Below are 19,738 nucleotides of genomic sequence, written 5' to 3' on the forward strand. Positions count from 1 at the left end.
AGCGATGGGGTAGAAGCAGATGCTGTCTCTTGGCTGGAGGATGGGGTGGGCCAGAAGTCAGGGGTTCGGACGACACATATGAGAGCCAGCGGAGGAGCTGGGCGTGACGCAGTCCTGCTTTCTGATGGTTCCACCTGCACTGGGTCTGGCAGAAGCGGTTGGACCTCAGCGACTCTTTGCATCATCCTCCGAGATGTTCTCTTTTCCTGGCCTTGTCTTGCCTCTTCCTTTATTAATTCTCACTTGTCTCCTTTCACCCTCCACCCTCTCATCCCAAGTGCATTAGAGAAACATCCCTGACTCTCCACTTAGCTCAGATCATTCATTCTCAGAGGCCAAGCGCACAAGGGGCTCTTTGCTGAGGAGTGTGTGGGGCCGTCCTCTCCTGGACTCATGCGGTCCCTCTGGGGGTCCACCCTCGGGTGACAGGGCACCCTGCTCCTTCAATGTGCAGTGCTCCTGTCCATGCTATCGTGTGCAGATGCTTCCTTAGGAGCTGCAGCTGAACGGGCTCCTCTCCGCAGCACCCCTCCACAACTGTCATCTGCGCCTCTTCAAGAGGCCCTTGCCCTGCCCCTGCTGCTTTGACCTGGTTTTCTGTGTTCCTTTAGGGAGCTCTGCCTTCCTGCCTTGCCTCTGCTGGGCTGGTTGTAATCTGCCCTTCAGGCAGGATCCCTCTCCCCTTCTCAGCTTTGCTGACTGGCCCTCTATAACCTCTCTCCGGATCCTAGGGTCAGTGCTCCAGCCATTCTGATATCTGAGGCTCATTCATTACACTAGACGTCCTTCAGATAGGTAAAGGCATTGTAACACCCAGCCCTGGGGATGCTTAGGAAACCCCTGGCTGGAGTCAGAGCAGCGAGGGCCAGTGCCCTGCAGAATCGCCAATAGTAGCAAGAGCATTCAGGCCCACTGGAACAGCCTGGATCTGGTAGGAAAGGAAGCCCAGCCAGCAACCAGCCCATGCCCCAGCCTCCCCCTTCACCTGCTGCCTCTCTGCAGAAGACAAAAGCATTTCCTTTTACATGGCTAGCCAGGGAGGAGCCATTGCCATGATGACAAACATGCTTGGTCTAAAGAGTGAGTCATGCGGAGGCAAGTGGCTGGACCCCAGGGACACAGGGAGAGGCCATGGCAGGAGAGTGTCAGGTCCAGAGTGGGGTTTGAAGGCAGTGCCATCTACAGATGCCCTGAGTCCTCCCATGCCCAGTTATATGTACTCCTCCTCACCCCCGAAGCCCCACTCTACCACCGCAGTCATATTCATCAGGGCCTTCAGATCAAGGGAGCTGCCCTAGTAGACATGAGATGGAGGGAAAAGCAGAAATAGGGTTTTGCCTTCAGCAGGGAGCCAAGGGCAGAGTTGAGGGGCAACCTGGCCAGGGCCACTGGGGCAGGAGGGGTGAAATTTACTCCCCCTCAGCCCCCAACGGGGCATAACGTCACAGGGGTTTCCTTCCTTGGTCTCCTGGCACATTCCTGTGGGCAGTCTTCTCCATGGCAGCCCCAGAAGGAACATTTCTGAGATCAGAGCACAGGAGCCCAGACCCTGGCAGCCACCTGAGACTTAGCACCCTGCTTGCCTGAAGCACCTGCAGTTAGGGCTGCAGCTTTGTGGAGGAGAGGGAGGGATAGTGCCAAGCCTGGGGAGTGGCTGACATAAGCGAGAAAGCAAAAGAACAAAGGTTTGTAGGAATGGAATTCAGGGTGTTGGGGGTGGGCAGTGGAGAGGGTAGGAGACCTGCCTCGCACCTGGTGTTGCCCCAGGACTGACGCTGCTCCTCCACCTCTGTCTGTCTCCCCTCTGTATTTACTCCCAACTTGAAGGGTCTTCCTGGCACCCTTCCTGAGTTTTTCAGATGAGCCCCCAGTCCAGCCCAGCCCCACCCCTTCTCTACCCTTCTCCATGGTCCCCAGGCCTGCCTCAGTCTCCCTTTCCCTCCTTTGCTCAGTTACCTCCTCGTCTCCTGTCCCACATGTGGCTCCTGCCTATCCAGATTTGGCTGCAAGGTCAGTTTCCTGTGGGGAGCTTAACTGGTTTCTTCCTAGGTGAGATCAATGCCCCACTGAAATCCATCTGTTTTCTCCTGGGCTTCTCCACCCCCTCCTTCTCGCCGTCCCCAGGAAGACGGTACCACTTGGTCCCAGCTCCTGGTGTTTGCCGTAGAGTTAATGTTTAGCCCAGGGTCAATTCCTTCTCTGCTAGATCTCACCCAGCCCTGCCCAGCCCTTGGCGTGGGTGTGGGGGAGACGAAGGCTTCTGCGGACGGGACTCATCTCCCAGGGCTTTATCTCACAGGGCGTATCCTGTCTCTATCTCACCCCTTACAGCCCAGGCAGCCACTTGGCCTGTAGCAATACTCAGATGTTTTCGGGTAGTTACTATAAGGATCCAGAGCCTCTTGGAGCTACCTGCAGCCTACATACTGGGGTCCGATGTCACCCCAAGGGAGGCATTCTGATCACCTTGGAAAATGGACTTGCTACGTTTGCCTGCCATGTTGCTCAGGATAGGGCTGACATGCAGGGCAAAGAGAAGCTCACACGTGTGCTGGGGAGAGTGTTGGCAGCGACCAGGCACTGACACGCCAAGCATATAGAATCAGGGATCTTTGTGTGTACACGTAAGATGCAGTGTCAACAGGCATCCTTTGAGAGGTAGATAAGGAATGCATTCACTTGGGAAATACTTTCTTAGCACCTGATACAGTATCCCTTATCCAAAATGTTTGGGATCAGATGTGTTTTGGATTTCTGATTTTTTTGGATTTTGGAATATTTGCGTATATATATAAAATGAGATATCTTGGGACCCAAGTCTAAACAACAAATTTATTTCCTATATTCCTTATACATATAGCCTGAGGATAATTTTATATAATATTTTAAATAATTTTATACACAATGAAAAGTGCTGAGTGTGTTTTGACCAGAATGTATCACATGAGCAGCTTGTCATGTGAGGTCAGGTGTGGAGTATTCTGCTTGCGGCATCATGTTGGGGCTCAAAGGGTTTCACATTTTCGGATTGGGGATGCTCAACCTGTACTTGAAACACATCATGGCAAGTGCAGTAGAAGATATGAACTGTTTGAAGCATAGATCCTTCCTGGAGGAGTCCTTTGGATAGAGTGAGACATGCTCCACCATGAATGGAGAGCTGTGTCTGCATCCGTGGAGTGTCCCTCTAGAGAGGGTTGTAGGAGTTTGTTAGGGGAGGGTTTGCGGGAGGAGTCAGACTCTTCTACTTCCTCCAACACTGTTTACCTGGGAGAATCCAGGTTCCTCTAAATTAGACTTTGGAATCTACTTTTTTTGAGAGTCTCTCTCTGCCGCCCAGGCTGGAGTGCAGTGGTGTGATGTCGGCTCACTGCAACCTCCACCTCCGAGGTTTGAGCGATTCTCCTGCCTCAGCCTCCTGAGTAGCTAGGATTATAGACACCTGTCACCATGTATGGCTAATGTATATTATATATATATATATTTGTAGTAGAGACGGGGTTTCGCTATGTTGGCCAGGCTGGTCTCGCACTCCTGACCTAAAGTGATCCGTCCGCACTGGCCTCCCAAAGTGTTGGGATTACAGGCATGAGCCACCGTGCCCAGCCTGGAATCTACGTTTTTAAATGTGCTCACTGGGCCATTTTAAAATACAGTAAAGTTTGGGGGCTACTGTATTAAATTACCAAGACTCCTAAGACAAAAGCACCATTCCTCATCCTGTGTGGGCCAAGACCCTCCTGGCAAGGTGGCAGAGCTGGGGAGGGTGAGGGAGCGGCCCCATTTGTTTCAAGGGTCTGACTTCTCCTGGGAATCCACATCTTCCCCACCCCACTGCTGTCTCATCTCTGTCCCTGGCTTCTTGGTCTGGAGCCTTTCTTGCCCCATTGGCCTGGCTTTCATTTCCCTGGATTTTGCTGCTTTGAGGACCAAAATCTGCTTTTAGTATTGCCACTTTGCCCTGAAGATCTGACAATCTTTTTGGGTTTGGTCCCCCTCTTGCTAATGCTGAAGATTGTACAGGGTCCATGGGAAGGAAGAGGGTGCCTCAGACAGATCCCGAAGCTGTTGATCTCAGCTTCTCCACCACCAGCATGTCTGAAACTTGATCAGCAAAATCCCCAGGCTGCTACTGCTGCTTTGGGGAAGTTGGTGGATGGACGGGTTGGTGAGGTGTGAGAGTGTCTCCAAGAAGTCCCTGGCAAATTGAGTCTCACATTTCAGATTTCATCCTAACAGCAGTGCCCTGCCACCTCCCCTCCCTACTCCACGCCTCCATGTGGAGCCCTGGCCAGCAACTTTCCATTGCAGGAAACATCTGCTGGGGAGGCCAGGCTCAGCTGGGGGTTACTGGAGGACGTTGGCCGGGACCATCACCCAGATCCTGTAACTTGGAGCATGTGTAGGGCTCTGCTCTGCCCGCCCACCCGCCCTGCCTCCCTTCTTCCCTCCCTTCTTCCCTCCCTCTCTGCCACGGGTGACTCTAACAAAGAAGCTGTTTGCTGGTCAGGCGAGCAGAGCAGGGGCTGAGGAAAGGGGTGTGTGTTGGGCTGGGGGTGAGAACAGGCCCTGTTGCTGCAGCCAGTGGTGGCTGCTCTGCCTGGGTGAGGGCTGTGAGTCATAGTCCAGTGCCCGCCCAGGGTAGAGGTTGATTAAACGTGCCACTCTATGGGACAGACCAGGACTGGGGAGCTGGGCATTCGGTTCCTTTGCTGGAGTTTCAGACCAACTATGAGTCACTCTGCTGCGTGTAAGTGATTGGCGGGGTTAAACCCTGGACCCGGCTGTGGATCATCCTTGTCCTGCAGAGTCTGCTTGTCCACCCAGGGGCCTGCCTCCCGGACCTCCAGCTGGCCCTGGGCACCTGCCATGCCATCTGCATCCTCTGGACCCTTGGGGTGACTGTCTGCACTGACCAGGGGGAGGTGCGTGACCACACCACCTCCGGACTACTGTCCGCCTGTGGACCAGCCAAGAAGAAAGCAGGGCCCGCCATGGGAGACTGGCCGGCCAGCTTGTCCTGAGAACCACACTGACCACCTCCACTATGGGAGACTGGCTGCCCAGCTTGTCCTGAGAACCTCACTGACCACCTCTGCTCACTTGTGAAGCTTCACGCTGGGCACGCAGCTCTAGGAGCAGAAAGGACACCTGTCAGTGTCACACAGGCCCTCTGCCGAGAAACCAGAGGCCACCCATCCACAGTCAAGCCAGGGGAGACCAGTTGTTTTCATCGTGTGGGGACAGTCGGGAGTCAGTGCTCAGGGAGCCGGGCGTCGTTGGGAGGGGCAGCCGTGCCAGGCAATGGAATCACTGACGGAGTCGGGGGTCCTCTGGAGCCTCCTGCTGGAGCAGGAGAGCCAGCTGCTGCAGTGGTACCTGAAGCAGCTTGGCCATGAACCTGCTGCCGCTGAACACCGTTGCTGGCACGGATCTGAGGAAATCCCAGCCGTGAGTGTGTGACCCAGTTTCTCTGAGTCTCTGTGGTAGTTCTGCACCCTTGTTATGCCACTTGGCTCTCCTACCCGAAGGCCCCAGATTTGACAGTCTTGGAACCAAAATTATTTGACCATTTTAAATTGAAATAGGTGAGCCAGGCCCCGCCTTTGAAGGTGCAGGAGGGAGAGGGCTGGGGTCTCTGGCTTCGAGAGGCTGCATGGTGGCAGGCCCAGCATGCCTAGCTGATGAGCCTGCCATACACACAACAGCCTTGTGGAATAAGCATGTGTTGGTAAGCCTGGATAAAGGAGCCTCCAGACTGGCTGACTTAGCAGGCCAGGGCTGGATTCACCCTCCCCTCTCACTGCCGCTGCTACAGCTTTGTTTTAAGGAAAGTAGCAGCCCCCTCGATTTGCCTGCGGGTTGGAGATTGTGGCCAAACGCCCTGTACCTCCACCTCTGTGGATACCTGAGCTGTTAGTGGATATGCGAGAAGCAAGAGGGAGAAGGCACTAGGACGGAAAATTAGAAATAGGAAGACTTGGGGCTTCAGGGGGTTGGAGGCCTGACATCCAGTTTCACCTGAAGTGTGTTTGGGGTCTCCTGGTCGGCTGCTCCTCAGGCTGACACTGGAACTTTGTAAATACGAAGACCTAGTAGAAGGCTTGGAAGGCTAGTGGGGGCCCCAAAGCAGGTGAACATCTCATTCTCAAGGGAGTGTGCTCTTTTGGGGAAGCCCTTCTGCTTCCTCTTGGCCAGAGGACCAGGAGCAGTTACCCTGCAGAGGCAGCACAGAGTAGGGGCATAGACAGCACTGAGTCAGACTGCCTCGCTCAGATTCCACTCCAAGTTGCTTAACTTCTCTGTTTCTCAATTTCCTCAAGTGCAAAATGGGATAATAAAAATAATCTGGGGTCTGATGCAGTGACACATGCACATGGCTTATGGCTGTGCTTGGTACGTGATAATAACTCCATGTTAGCCACATAGCAGCTCTAGGAGGTCAGTTAGGCATAATGAGAACTCACTGGCGATCAGGTGGTCAAGCTGGGGTTTTCAGTGTGTGGACTCTGTTCTAAGAGGCTAGGGGGCCATCTTGATTCCATACCTCAGTGCCAGGTTGAAACTAATATAGGGGCCAGAGGAATGTTGTTTTCTAAGTTTTTTGTTGTTGTTGTTTTGTTTTGTTTTGTTTTTGTAGCCATTGGCTACACCCTAGGGTGAGGGTCAGCAGTGCTGTCACTGCGCAGGTAGTCAGCGCATCACAGGTGGAGTGCAGGTGTCTCCGTTTGGCCGTGCGTGGCTCGTCCCAGGCTTTGCACTTGATTTCATCTGTCACCCCTGGTGCTTCTCATCTGTGGGCATGTATTTTCTTTTTAGTTTCTTTTTTATTTTATTTTTTAAATTTAAAATTGTAAGCCCTTGGGTCGGGCGCGGTGGCTCACTCCTGTAATCCCAGCACTCTGGGAGGCCGAGGTGGGTGGATCACTTGAGGTCAGGAGTTTGAGACCAGTCTGACCAATATGGCGAAACCCCATGTCTAGTAAAAATACAAAAATTAGCCAGGCGAGGTAGCACATACCTGTAGTCCCAGCTACTCAGGAGGCTGAGGCAGGAGAATCGCTTGAACCCACGAGGTGGAGGTTGCAGTGAGCCGAGATCACACCACTGCACTCCAGCCTGGGTGACAGAGCGAGACTCTGTCTAAACAAACAAACAAACCAACCAACAAACAAACAAGATTGTAAGCCCTCAAAGGGCAGGATTTCTGTGTATTCAGCTGGCTCATGGGATTTCCAAGGAGGATTTGCTAAGGCAGTTTCTGGGTATGAGCCTGCTCCGAGGCAGCCATGTTGCTGGGTGAGAGGTGAGCACAGGACCGGGGTCATGAGATCTGACACTGACCAGCTGAGGACCTGGGGCAGGGGGCTTCTCTCTGGCCTTGGTCTCTTCCTCGATGCTGTAAGGATTGGGTTAGATAATGTAAGGATGGAGAGGGGAGTTGGATGCCTCTCGTGTGCCCTTTGTGTTTTTTAATTCTCTATCTGTGCGCTTATTGCAGTACTGGTTTTATGTGATTTCTTAGAAAATCATGTCTTTCCCACACAACCAAGTGCTTACTCTGATAGTCATGACAACACCTTCTTCTGAGAGGTGCTCTGGGCAACATCATGGGGGGCTGGGCAGCCTTCTTGGGTCCCTGCTTCACTGTCAAGGTAGTGCTGGCAGAAGGCAGAACAGCAGTAGCTGGCATAGTGGATCCCAGGAAGCACCCTGGAGGTGTCACTGCTTCCTTTCTCTTATCGAGATATAACGAGAGCCCCTCCTTGCTGTGTCTGGCGTTTCTCATTGGTGGAGGCCCTGGCTACATAGTGTTCCCCAGCACCAGATTCTCCCCACTGTGTTTCTCCACACCGAGCCCCATTCGTCAGCCTGGCCTCCTAGGGTCTGTGGGAGGGCAGAGCCCTCATCTTTGCTTTTTAAACACACAAGCAAGTGCTCCTCCTCTTGCCCTTGCTTCCTAACCCCACAGAACCGGGGTGCATCCTGCTAACCTTGGCCATTGTCACGCAGGTGTTAAGCCCCACCTACAAGCAGAGAAATGAAGACTTCAGAAAGCTCTTTAAGCAGCTTCCAGACACGGAGCGCCTCATTGTTGGTGAGTTGGGTGACCTGGGAGGGGATGGGGAGGAAGTCTGGGGAGCCCCCGGCATAGCACTCAGGGTGCTTCTGTCTAGAGGCCTCAAGCCAACCCAAGTAAGCAAGGGAACAGGGAGAGAGGCTGTCCAGAGCCCTGGCCCCAGTATCAGGCTTGTGGCAGGCTCGAGAGCCCAACCTGGAGTGAGTCACTGGCATTTTTATCTCTGCAGATGGCCTGGTGGCAGAAGGGGTTAGCATAGTTGTGGACTGGGGAGGGAAGTTAGTTGAATTGTGTTGGTCTTTTCCACCTCTAGCTTCTTTGGCCCACTTTGCCATCACATTTATTTATCTGCCTCTAGGGAGTTGCACATCACACCACCTTTATGCTCCTCATCATGAGATGGCAGGGACTTCCTTGGCTGCTAGTTCAAGTGCCTGCACCCCTTGTCCATGGTGGGCGTTGGGCTCCCCCAGTGCTGGTGGGAGGGATCACATGCCTACTCTGCAGTGGTTTGCTGAAAATGCTTCCTGCCTCTGAGCTCCCCTATCTCCGCTCCTACCACAGATTACTCATGTGCACTCCAAAGAGACATTCTCCTTCAGGGCCGACTCTACCTCTCTGAGAATTGGATCTGCTTCTACAGCAACATCTTCCGCTGGGAAACTCTGGTAAAGACCTGGGCATGCTCCCTTGGGCTGTCTCCTTGGCTGTGGCTGAGCAAGCTGCCCTTGCTTTCTTCCTTTTGCTGACTTCATGCTCTTCCCAAGCCTTCGCGTAATTAACACAAGCATGCCTGAGTCCTGAAAGATACTCAATTCTAAGTCCCAATAATAAGGTCTCCTCTGCCATGTCTTCCCCTCCCTCCCTCACCTTTGGGTGTGGAAGAGAGGACTGGGGGCATTTGCTTTTGTCAAATGCAGGCAAATATTTGGCAGGAGTGACTGCAGGAGGAGGCGTAGTCAAGTAGAAAGGGCTTTGGCCTTGGGACTTTAAAGAACTGGCTTGCACAATTTCTGGGTTCTGCAACTAATTAGTGGTGTGATTTTAGTCTAGTCCTTTCTTTGCCTCTGTTTCCTCATCTCGTATACTAAGGAAGAGAAAGATTAACTAGATGGTTTTTTTTTTTTAGACAGAGTTTCACTCTTGTTGCCCAGGCTGGAGTACAATGGCAGAATCTTGGCTCCCTGCAACCTCTGCCCCCGCCAGCCCCTGGGGTTCAAGTGATTCTCCTGCCTCAGCCTCCCGAGTAGCTAGGATTACAGGCATGCGCCACCACGCTCGCTAATTTTGTATTTTTTAAGTAGAGACGGGGTTTCTCCATGTTGGTCAGGCTGGTCTCGAACTCCTGACCTCAGATGATCCGCCCGCCTCAGCCTCCCAAAGTGCTGGGATTAGAGATGTGAGCCACTGTGCATGGCCTAAGTAGATGATTTTTATGGTCACATCCTGCACCAATATTCTGTGTTTCTGTGAGTGGCAAATAATGGCAGGACCTCTGCACATTTAGCAGACTGTGTAGAAATTAGAAAGTTCTTTGTCCAAGAATCAAGATACTCATGGCTGTAGACAAAGCTCAGTCCCCACTTTGCTGTCCGCCCACTGTGAAATAAAGGGGTAAAACATGATCACCAATGTGGCCTCTTCCAGGGTTATAAATATGTGATCCGATTGCCTCTGTCTACACTGGCACCCCCTGAACACTGTTTACCTGACTTACTAATGCCCCCCTTTGCTTGTTACCCATTCTCTGTCCTCTTGGATGCCAGCTGACAGTCCGTTTGAAAGACATCTGTTCCATGACTAAAGAAAAAACAGCTCGCCTCATTCCCAATGCCATCCAAGTTTGCACTGATTCAGAAAAGGTAAGTGGAGTCTAACTCTGGCTTTTCTAATCCTCCCTTACACCTCCTACTCTTGTATTTCTGCCCTTTCTTGAATTGCATGAATGTGGAAGCCAACAGGATTGGAGTGAGAGGTGCTAAGGGCGATGCAGATTCCAGGAACCACCTCCTGGGTGGACAGGCTGGGGGAGGCTGAGCAGGGGGAGGATGGAGTGGCCAAACATTGGACCTGGAGCCAAAATACCTGAATTTGAGTCCATCGACTGTAAGCGTGTTGGGTAATATCTCTAAGCCTAAGTTTTTTTCACCTGCAAAATGGAGCTAGCAATACCTATTTAACACAGTCTTGAAATAATATCACATATATGAAAACATATGTGAAAATTGTAAAGCAGTATACAAATGTTAAGAAGTCGTCATTATGTATCAGCTTAGCTGATTATCTCTCGAGAGGATGGGGAGTCTGATAGAAAATGGATTGTCCTTGTCAGTATGGGGAGAATATGTCGGATAAAATTCAGGACAGAGCAAACTTTTCACTAGAGCTTGAAAATGGAAGAGGTTCAAGGCTGGGGGTAGACTGGGTTTCTGCTGAAGGCCAAGTTTACAGTTCCCTTGGACTCAGGCAGTTCAGTGGCAAGAGCCAGGAGGCTTTGGGGTCAGATAGTGTTTGGTTTTACCTATATTTGTTGTTTTTTTGTTTTGTTTTGTTTTGTTTTGTTTAAGTAGATTTATTAAAAAACAATTGAAGGCCTGAGTGTTGAGCAAATGGGGCCTCTGGGGGATCCTGTCCTGCAGCAGGCCTGACTTTCAGATGACTGTGCTTATAAGGCAGATCAGTGCCTTCCTGGGCTGCCCTAGTTCTTTCCATTTCAGACACTAGATTTGGATTCTGGGGCAGCTGCTCAACTTTACCCAACTCTACCATGGCTACCTGGGCTTGGAGAACATGTGAATATTAGCTACTTTTACAGTCAAATAGGGATCTCGTAGAAGAAACAGGTAGACAGACCCATCAAAGTCTCTCATTCTGACCTAGCAAGCAGGTGAAGTGACTGCTGGTCCTAGTTCCATTGTATGCTGGGCTGCAGGCCAATTCCAAATAGCCCAACTCCCTTTTTTTTTTTTGAGATGGGGCCTCACTATGTCACCTAGGCTGGCCTCAAACTCCTAGGCTCAAACAATCCTCTAGCCTCAGCCTCCTTAATAGCTGGGACTATAGTGCGTGCCACCATGCCTTTTTTTTTTTTTTTTTTTAATGAGACAGGCTCTCACTATGTTACCTAGGCTGGTCTCAAGCAACCCTCCTGCTTCAGCCTCCCAAGTAGCTGGGACTATAGGCACAAGCCACTGCCCCCAGCTTCAACTCCTTTCTTTGTGCAAATATGAAAGGCAAACCTTGGTGCCACACTTAGTCCTTAGTAGCAGCCCTGGCTCGTCCTTCTAGTCTTTCCTCAGTATTTGCATCAATGGCTAACTAAGCTGATGGCAGACCTCATCCTAGGGTAATACTCATTCAGGGAAGTGGCAACAAAGGAGGGTGGGGAAAGAGCTCAGGTCAGATTTACCTAACATGATGTGTAGCATAACAGGTGCCCATTAAATCTCAGCTACTTCTAAAGTTGGTGAGAAAGAGGTAGGGAGGCATTAAGACCTGAAGCACTGAGTTGGTCCATAACCCTGGGCTTCAGAACAAGGTCTGGTTTTATTTTCTGGTTTATATTTTTTTAAATATAAAACACAAAACACATCCCAAACCTGCAATCTGTCAGCATGCCTTGTTTCTACAAGTTGCATGCTAGACCATGAAACTATGTAGCAAAAGGTCTTTAAGAGGATTTGGTTGGGAGAAATAGAGCAAGCAGATCTCAGGGAAGCCTGGGCTAGCTCCAAAGCTGAGCTACATCCCTGAACACTAGAGCAGTCCTTGTTTTTTTCAGATCCTCATATGTCTTCTTATTCACAGCGTTCCCACTTGAGTCTTCATATTCTTCCTCAGTGTCAGGCTGCCATCATTCAGAAGCCTTCTGCAATTTCAGTTTGGCCCACAAGGAGACAGTATCTTCAATCTGTGTCACATTAGCAAAGTGAGTTGTGTTTGGGATGCCCAAACACCTCATGCCATGCCATGAGCATGACGCCATTCAGCAAAGTGCTGGTGGAAGGCTTTGGGTCCTCAGTAGGTGGAGTTTCCACAGATCTCACAGTTGTATTTGGTATTTAGGCCATGAAGCTTATACAGCCAGTAGGGAATGGGTTTGCCATCCCAGCCAAGTGGCAGGTTTTTGGGGTTGTAAATGATCTCGTTCTCTTCATCTTCACTCTCACTCTCACTGATTTGCTCTTTTTCGTCTTCCTCTCGCTCTTCTCCCTCTTCTTCTCGCTCTTCTCCTGTCCTTGCTTGCTTGCATTGTACATTTTCATGAGTGAGATGTCACTGTTCCCCGAGAATCTCCACGTATTCATAGATTTGGGCTTCTAGAAAAGCAATGTCTTTGTTCCTCTCAGTGTCTCATTTGGTGCCCTTTGACTTGGGATTTTTGGCAAACAAAGAGGTATCAAGTGACTCCAGGGACATTCCTTCGGTGCTGAATAGTCTCTGGGCTCGCTCTTCTGGGGTCCTGCCACATTTCAATCCTAAAGCTAAGAGAGCAGATTTCAATCTGTCCAAACACAGAGAGGCCAACTCCTCCCAGGAGGTGAATGCGGAGAGGTCAAGATGGGCTCCAGCCTGCGTCAGAGCACTACTTGTCTCTTTCGGCCATCCAGGAAGGATCTCATTGTCCCATTTCTTCTCAAATGCAGCCTGAATCTTCCCAGAAAGTTCATTCTGATCTTGGAGAGGCTTCACTCTATCTGTGTCATCCTGAAGGTACTCAAGCAGCATCTCTAGATATCTCTTAGGCTCTGCATTCTTCCTGTCTTTAGGAATGTCAAATAATTGGTCTAAGATGGACAGGTATGTGATATAACCCAGCTTCTCAGATGCCTTCAGGTTAATGTACTTGACGTAACAGTCATGGAGATTGAGGTAACAACCGTATCCCTCTTCATCTGTGAACTCCACCGAGTTTTGTGCCTCTTCACTTGGATTCTCTCGAGCCTTCAGGAGCTCCTCAAATTCCACTGACATTGGCACATAGATCTCATTTGGGTGCTTCCGGTGGAATTCCTTTATTTGCTTGAGTCTGTTATAGAAATCAGCAGATTCACTGGGTCCTGAAATGGCATTGAGCTCCTCCTTTCGTAATCCATCCTTATCATCATACAAATCCCTTGGGTTCCCACTGACTTCCATATACCTATCTTGCATGGCCCGAGTGCAGTGATCAGAATTGATCTGGTCCCAGAGCATGGACTTTTTAGTGAGCATTCCTTGGCCATGACATCCATGAGCCGTTCCTTCTCCTCATGATAGCACTGCCGCTGCTCCAGTGTTGTCTCCATCTTCCCTTCACCACGGCCTCTCGTTGTTGCTGTTTTTTGAGGCACAGTCTCGCTCTGTCACCCAGGCTGGAGTGCAGTAGCACTATCTTGGCTCACTACAACCTCTGCCTTCTGGGTTCAAGCGATTCTTGTGCCTCAGCCTCCTGAATAGCTGGGATTACAGGCGCCCACCACCACACCTGGCTAATTTTTGTATTTTTAGTAGAAGCAGGGTTTCGCCATGTTGGCCAGGCTGGTCTCGAACTCCTGACCTCAGGTGATCCACCCACCTCGGCCTCCCAAAGTGCTGGGATTACAGGCGTGAGCCATGGCGTCCTGCCTGGTTTGACCTATATTTTGGACACTAACCAGCTTCTTGGTTATACAAGTTGCCTAACCTCACCAGCCTGTTACCCTTTATTAATTGTTAGCTTTGTTTATTATCTAAGGCTTTTTGTGTGGTTTAAATGAAATAGCATTTGTGGACCACCTTGCGGTTGGTCAGTAAAATCTTCATTACTTTCTGTCTGTTTAATGGGTAAACTCCACAAGAGCGGGATCTCTTTCTGTGTTGTTTCTTGTCCCTCACACATGTAGATTAGTGCCTAATACATACTAATACTCAAATATTTGTTGAATGAATGAAATAGGTCAGCAGATTAGTAGATTGTGGGTTTGTCTTGTCCTTCCATTTAGGCTAGTTCATAGCTCACCCCTTACCCAGTTCCAGTAGGTAGGTGAGGGACATTTCTTATGGAGATGAGAATTTCAAAACAGGGAGAAAAGCGCTGAGGAAAGTGTGGGTAAGAATGGAAGGACTTTGTCACACTGGGAACTTAACAGTACCAGGTACCCAGGCCTATGGTGTGCTGACCCCATCACTAAAGCGGATGTGCATGATCACAGGTAACTGAGAATCATTAGTGTTTGAGGATGAAGTCAGTATCTTTTCTTAAAGGACGGAGGACCATGTCTCTCTTAATTATATTGTAACTCAACAGATATTTATTGTTATTTTCTTTTCCAATCTAGCACTTCTTCACTTCATTTGGGGCCCGGGATAGGACGTATATGATGATGTTCCGGCTCTGGCAGAATGCTCTCCTTGAAAAGGTAAGTATGGCCGAGTTTGCTTTTGCTGTGGGACTGGCTGTTTCTAGAGAAGCCTTTGTCTCCTCCGGGTTCTGGGAATCCCCCACTGATAGTATTCTCCCACTGATAGTATTGGCCTGAATCCTGAAAGTAGCATATAATCTCCCACGAATGGCCTCAACACCCCCAGGAGTAAGGCACTCATTATCTTCAGGCGCTTCAGTTCCACTGCTTTGAAATGTCCCAGGATTTTCTCTAATCAGTTATGGTAATGCATGCAGCCATGAAAAAAGAAGTCCTTAAATTCACAGACCCCCAGAAATAGGAGGCACAGCAGGATGAGGGCCACCAGGGAAGCACCAGGGTCAGTCAGGAGATAGAACGGGAAAGGGGAAGAAGTGGGCAGAGCCTTTATTGTAGTTTTTGCAGGAAGCAGTTGGGGAGGCAGGGCAAGCAGGCCAAGCAGGTCTAGGATTGGCTAGTTTGAATAATTTCAGCAGGCTGCAGGTGTAGGGACCGTCTCAAGTTGCCTGGAAGCTTGGAAGCTATAATAGATAATGGGAGGATGGGAATATGAGCATTGGATGGGCTGGCTGCTATGAAAGGGCCACTCCTGGATGAGTTATTTCCTCTTTCTAGGAATTAGCTAACCCTGATGGGTCCCTCCCCAGTCAGCAAGGCCCCAGATGCCACAACATAAAGTACAGAAAATGTAGTTAACACAGCCACCACGAATTGACTAGTTGAGTGTTTAAATGAAACTATGAAGAGACACAGATGAAGGCACCCCTTCATGCAGTGAGCTGTGATTGCGCCACTGCATTCCAGCCTGGATGACAGAGCAAGACCCTGTTTCAATTAAAAAAAAAAAAAAAGTTCCCACTCAGATGCAGTTGGATATTGAGAAACTGTCTCCAAGCCAGAGAGAGAGATGTAGGAGAAAACGCACACACACACACACACACATACACACACACACACACACACACACATAATGTTTCGCCCAGGATTAATTTATTTGTGTGTATATATATATATATATATATATGATTGACATGTGTGTATTTAAATATATACATATATTGGCCTTGACTCTAGCCCAAGCGAATGGCTGCATAAGAAAATTGAGTGGATTTATTATTTAGAGTTTCTTCTATTCTGAGAGTCCGTACCCCTAGTATCACTCCTGATAACTTATTTGACCTGCAGTCCTCTGCCTTCACTCGCCATCAGTAATAGTAGAATGATCATGTGTTTTAGTCTCCACTGGCAGGTTTGAGTTTTCAGTTCACAGCTGCTGTCATTTTTAAATAAGACACTGGGTCATTCATATGCTTTGCAAATGCCCTCACAAATAATTTTAAGAACTGGGCCTGCTGAAGAGTCTGCTAACTGTGCTTGTCTTGATCTTGGTTGGCCAAGCCAAGCCAGGTGGCGCTGGTCAGGAAAGGCTGCAGAGAGCAAGCAAAGGGTGGAGCAGGGCAGTATATGGTTTGGCAAAGAGGCAGATGTCTCCCAGGCAGGGTGAATGTTGTCCCAGGCAGGGTGGATGTTGCACATAAAGGCCAGAGATAGGAGGGGGAGGTCCAGGAGAGAAGGAGGTGATACCTCCCTCAGGCACTAGGAGGGCCAGCATAGAGAGCTGCCACCCCCAACCCCACCGGCCTAGAGGCAGGGCCCCAATTCTGCCATTCCAGGCACTTCTCCTTAGTCAGAAAGCTGGAATCCTAGCTCAACGTACTCTGCCAGTTGCCTGCTTCTTAAACCGTACCTGAAACCATGGGCTTGGGAGCTCTCAAATACTTTTTTTTTCACCCAATGGAATATTGTTCAATTTTTTTTTATTATACTTTAAGTTTTAGGGTACATGTGCACAACTTGCAGGTTAGTTACATATGTATACATGTGCCATGTTGGTGTGCTGCACCCAAATTCTCTAGGAAGTCTATTGGTGCAAACATTTTTGAAATGGGATTTTTTTTAAAAAAGATAACGATTGCTTCTGTTTTTCTTCATGCCCTTGCCCTCTTTTCCACACACTTATCCCTGCCACCGTCTCCCCTTCCTCCCAGTCTGAGACTCATTCATGGTCTCTGCCTCTGACCTTAGTTCTTTGACATCCCTTTGCCTCTCTCTGGAGACTCTGAACCCAATGAGAACAAACTTTTCTTAGAACAATGTTTTTTTGGGAGGACACATAGGCAGCCAGTGAAATAAGAAAACACTGGAACTAATGCATAGAACTGCAGGCAAACAGATTCCACCTCAGGTTGCATAGTCACGAGGTTAGGTGAGATGACCTGTGGGAACTGTAAGACTCTACCCATAAGAACTGTCCAGCTATGGAATGGGCCACCTTTGAGGTCTAACCTCATTCTTGGAAGTGATCCAGTAGGGTCTGTAAGGCCACAGTTAATACAAGAGGAGATTTTTGTGCAGTGTGGTGGAGCACCAGGTCAGGGGACCTCTGGGCGTTCATTCAGAGTGCTAATCAGAAGCTCTGGGATCCCCTTGGCCCCAGAGTTACATGGGTTTATGCCACTCAATGCTGGTCCTTTTCCATAAGAGCAAAAGGTGAGACAGTTACCATCCTCTGGGAGCCAGTTTGTCACGTTCTACAAACCTCTGTTGAGGGATCGGGCACTGAAAGGCCAGTTCCTGGCTTTGTTAAAGTCCACATTCCTAGGCAGAAGACTGGTGTCCTGCTGAGACCCCCAAGGCAGATAGGGGTGGTGGCTCGCCTCTCATTCAGCTAAGGAGAGAAGAGTTTCTCTTCTTCTCCAGGGGAACCAGCCTGGCTCAGTGCCTCTGTGCAGAGTCGGGGGACCTGAAGGAGGAAGGCTAAGTCATTCCTTTTCTCCCCTGAAGCCTCTGTGTCCCAAGGAGCTCTGGCACTTTGTTCACCAGTGCTATGGGAACGAATTGGGCCTGACCAGTGATGACGAGGACTACGTGCCCCCTGATGACGACTTCAACACAATGGGGTGAGTGAGGCCGAGGGCGGCTGCCCAGAGGCAGCCATGCAAGTGTCTGCAAGAAGAACTTGCCAGGCAGAGGGAACAGCACACATGCCTGTGCAGCCGTGGAATTAACTATGGAATGAACGAGGGAAAGTGGTCACAGGTGAGGTCAGGGAGCTCGAGGTGGCAGAGCCTAAGGGCCTGGCCAACTTTATGGTTGGCTTTTACTGAGAGTGGGATGGGAAAGTTTGGCATAGATAATTGCTAAGGTCTGATTTAACATTTCAGCAGGATCACTCTGGTCTCTGCACTGAAAATACATTAAAGGGGAACCAGGGCAGAGGCAGGGAAACACGTTAAGAGGCTGTTGAGTAATTTAGATAGTTAGATGAGGGATGGTGGTGGTTTGGAGGAGAAATGGCAATAAGTGTTTAGTTCCCGAATAGATTTTGAAGGATATGTTGATGGAACAGATAGGAACCAAAGGTGGCTTTCAGATTTTTTTGGTTTTACTGCCTAGAAGGATGGCATTGTTCTAAATGGCGGTGGACAGTACTGTAGGCAGAGCAGGTTTCAGGGGAAAGATCAGGAGGGTAGTTTTAGGCAAGTTGAGATTGAGATGCCTGTTAGCCAAATGGAGATGTGAAGTGGGCATTTAGATATGGAGTGTGGAGTTCACAGGGAAGCCTGGGCTGAGGCCATAAACGCAGCAATTATTAGTGGATAGTCATGAGATTAGCTGAAATTTCAAGTGACTCGGTGAACCTAAAAAGAAGTTCAAGGACTGCCTGGGAGCACTCCACGAGGGGAAGCAGCAGCTGAAGAGAGCTCGAAAGCACATGCAGTGAGGGAGGAAGGCCCTAGGAAGGTTTGCTATCCTGGGAGCCACAGGAAGGAAGTGAAGCAGAAGGTATTGTCACTGTATCACATGCTGTCGATAGGTTAAGGGAGATGGGAAGATATGCCCGTAGACTGGCACAAAGCATGCTTGAGGGTGGAAGGGTAGCTAGCTGCAGGCTTGGTGGTGGTGCAAGAGGCATACAGGGAAAAAAGCAAGAAAAGAGCATCGAATGTCTATTGTGCTTAGGTCTGGGCTCAGTCGAAATAATAGTGTTGTCGCTTAACCTCTATGAATACCCATTTGGTTATCTCCAAAATGCACATAATGATTTCCGGAGAGTTGTCAAGCATCCGGATTTGTTAAGTACAGGTCAGGTGATGGTGACGATGATAGGGTGATGATTGCTCCCTTAGAGGAGGCTACAGCGGCATCCCTAAAGTGTTCCTAGACGAGCACCCACCTTCATCTCAAGGAGGTTTTCTTTCTAGGTGTATAATGCAGGGAAGTTTTCTAGCTGTCGTCCAGAATTTGGGCAATACCACTGAAGGAGTGCTCATGTCCAGAATCCTGTCTTAGTCACTGTTTGGGAAATGAAATGCATGCTCAGAACCCAGATATTTGATTCAGAGGCTTAAAATAGGATGGGCACACATGGAAAAAAAATAGCTTAAGACAAATAATCCTTTCATTTAGGTAGGGATAACTCTAAGGAGGCTGCCTAGAAAAGGTGAGTTTGCAGCTAGGGGGGGCAGGGAGGGGTGGGGTGGGATGTGAAGGAGATTTCAGGAGAGCAGTGAGGTAAGCGGGGGATTTTTGGTTAGAGGAAGATCATATACAAAGCAAAGAAGCAGGTAATCTCATAGATTTGGATGGATAGAAAGGTCTGAGATTCTTAGAATAGTTGGCCGTCTTGAACCACTGAGGTTAACGTGGACTCACTGGTGTCTCCTCTCAGATACTGCGAAGAGATTCCTGTGGAAGAGAATGAAGTGAATGACAGCTCATCCAAGAGCAGCATAGAGACCAAGCCAGATGCCAGTCCACAGCTGCCCAAGAAATCCATCACCAACAGCACACTGACATCCACAGGGAGCAGTGAGGCCCCCGTCTCGGTATGGGCAGTCAGCCTTTGACTACTACCCCCAGTCCTGTGGCCAGCATTTCCTAGCATAGTTCACTGGGAACCCAATCTGGGGAGCAGGTAGAGAGGAGATTGGTTACATTGTGGTCACTTTCTTCAAGGAGGCATTCTGGAGCAGATGGGCTCTCCGTATTCTGGTGGCATAGCCCGGGGTCCAGAGCTGGGGCTAGGTGCCTGGGGTACAAGATTGGGTTTGACTTCTGAGCAGATGAAAACCATTTCAAGCCCACTGTGCTGGGCTGCTGCTGATCAGCCGTTCTGGTAGAGAACAATTCCAGGTATTTTTTCGCTGCCTTGATCTGACGTCAAAGCCATGCATGAATATAGAACTATAGAACAATTAATTGTTTATCCACT

At 49.6% G+C, this 19,738-nt stretch overlaps 1 protein-coding gene and 1 pseudogene across 20 annotated transcripts in view; one reads left to right on the top strand and one right to left on the bottom strand.

The window, feature by feature from the left end:
• GRAMD1B (GRAM domain containing 1B) overlaps positions 1–19,738 on the top strand; it is a 273,173-nt gene that overhangs the window by 231,352 nt on the left and 22,083 nt on the right. For all 20 annotated transcript variants that reach the window (XM_063636592.1, XM_055273542.2, XM_055273545.2 and 17 more), the window contains 6 exons: positions 8,014–8,098; positions 8,645–8,748; positions 9,847–9,942; positions 14,380–14,460; positions 17,308–17,423; positions 19,196–19,352. In XM_063636592.1, the coding sequence (XP_063492662.1) occupies positions 8,014–8,098; positions 8,645–8,748; positions 9,847–9,942; positions 14,380–14,460; positions 17,308–17,423; positions 19,196–19,352 (639 nt within the window). The remainder of the gene's footprint in view (positions 1–8,013; positions 8,099–8,644; positions 8,749–9,846; positions 9,943–14,379; positions 14,461–17,307; positions 17,424–19,195; positions 19,353–19,738) is intronic.
• Positions 11,608–13,368, bottom strand: LOC129479807 (splicing factor 3A subunit 3-like; annotated as a pseudogene).

The sequence above is a fragment of the Symphalangus syndactylus genome, chromosome 3, assembly GCF_028878055.3.
Source record: "Symphalangus syndactylus isolate Jambi chromosome 3, NHGRI_mSymSyn1-v2.1_pri, whole genome shotgun sequence".
Taxonomy (NCBI): domain Eukaryota; kingdom Metazoa; phylum Chordata; class Mammalia; order Primates; family Hylobatidae; genus Symphalangus; species Symphalangus syndactylus.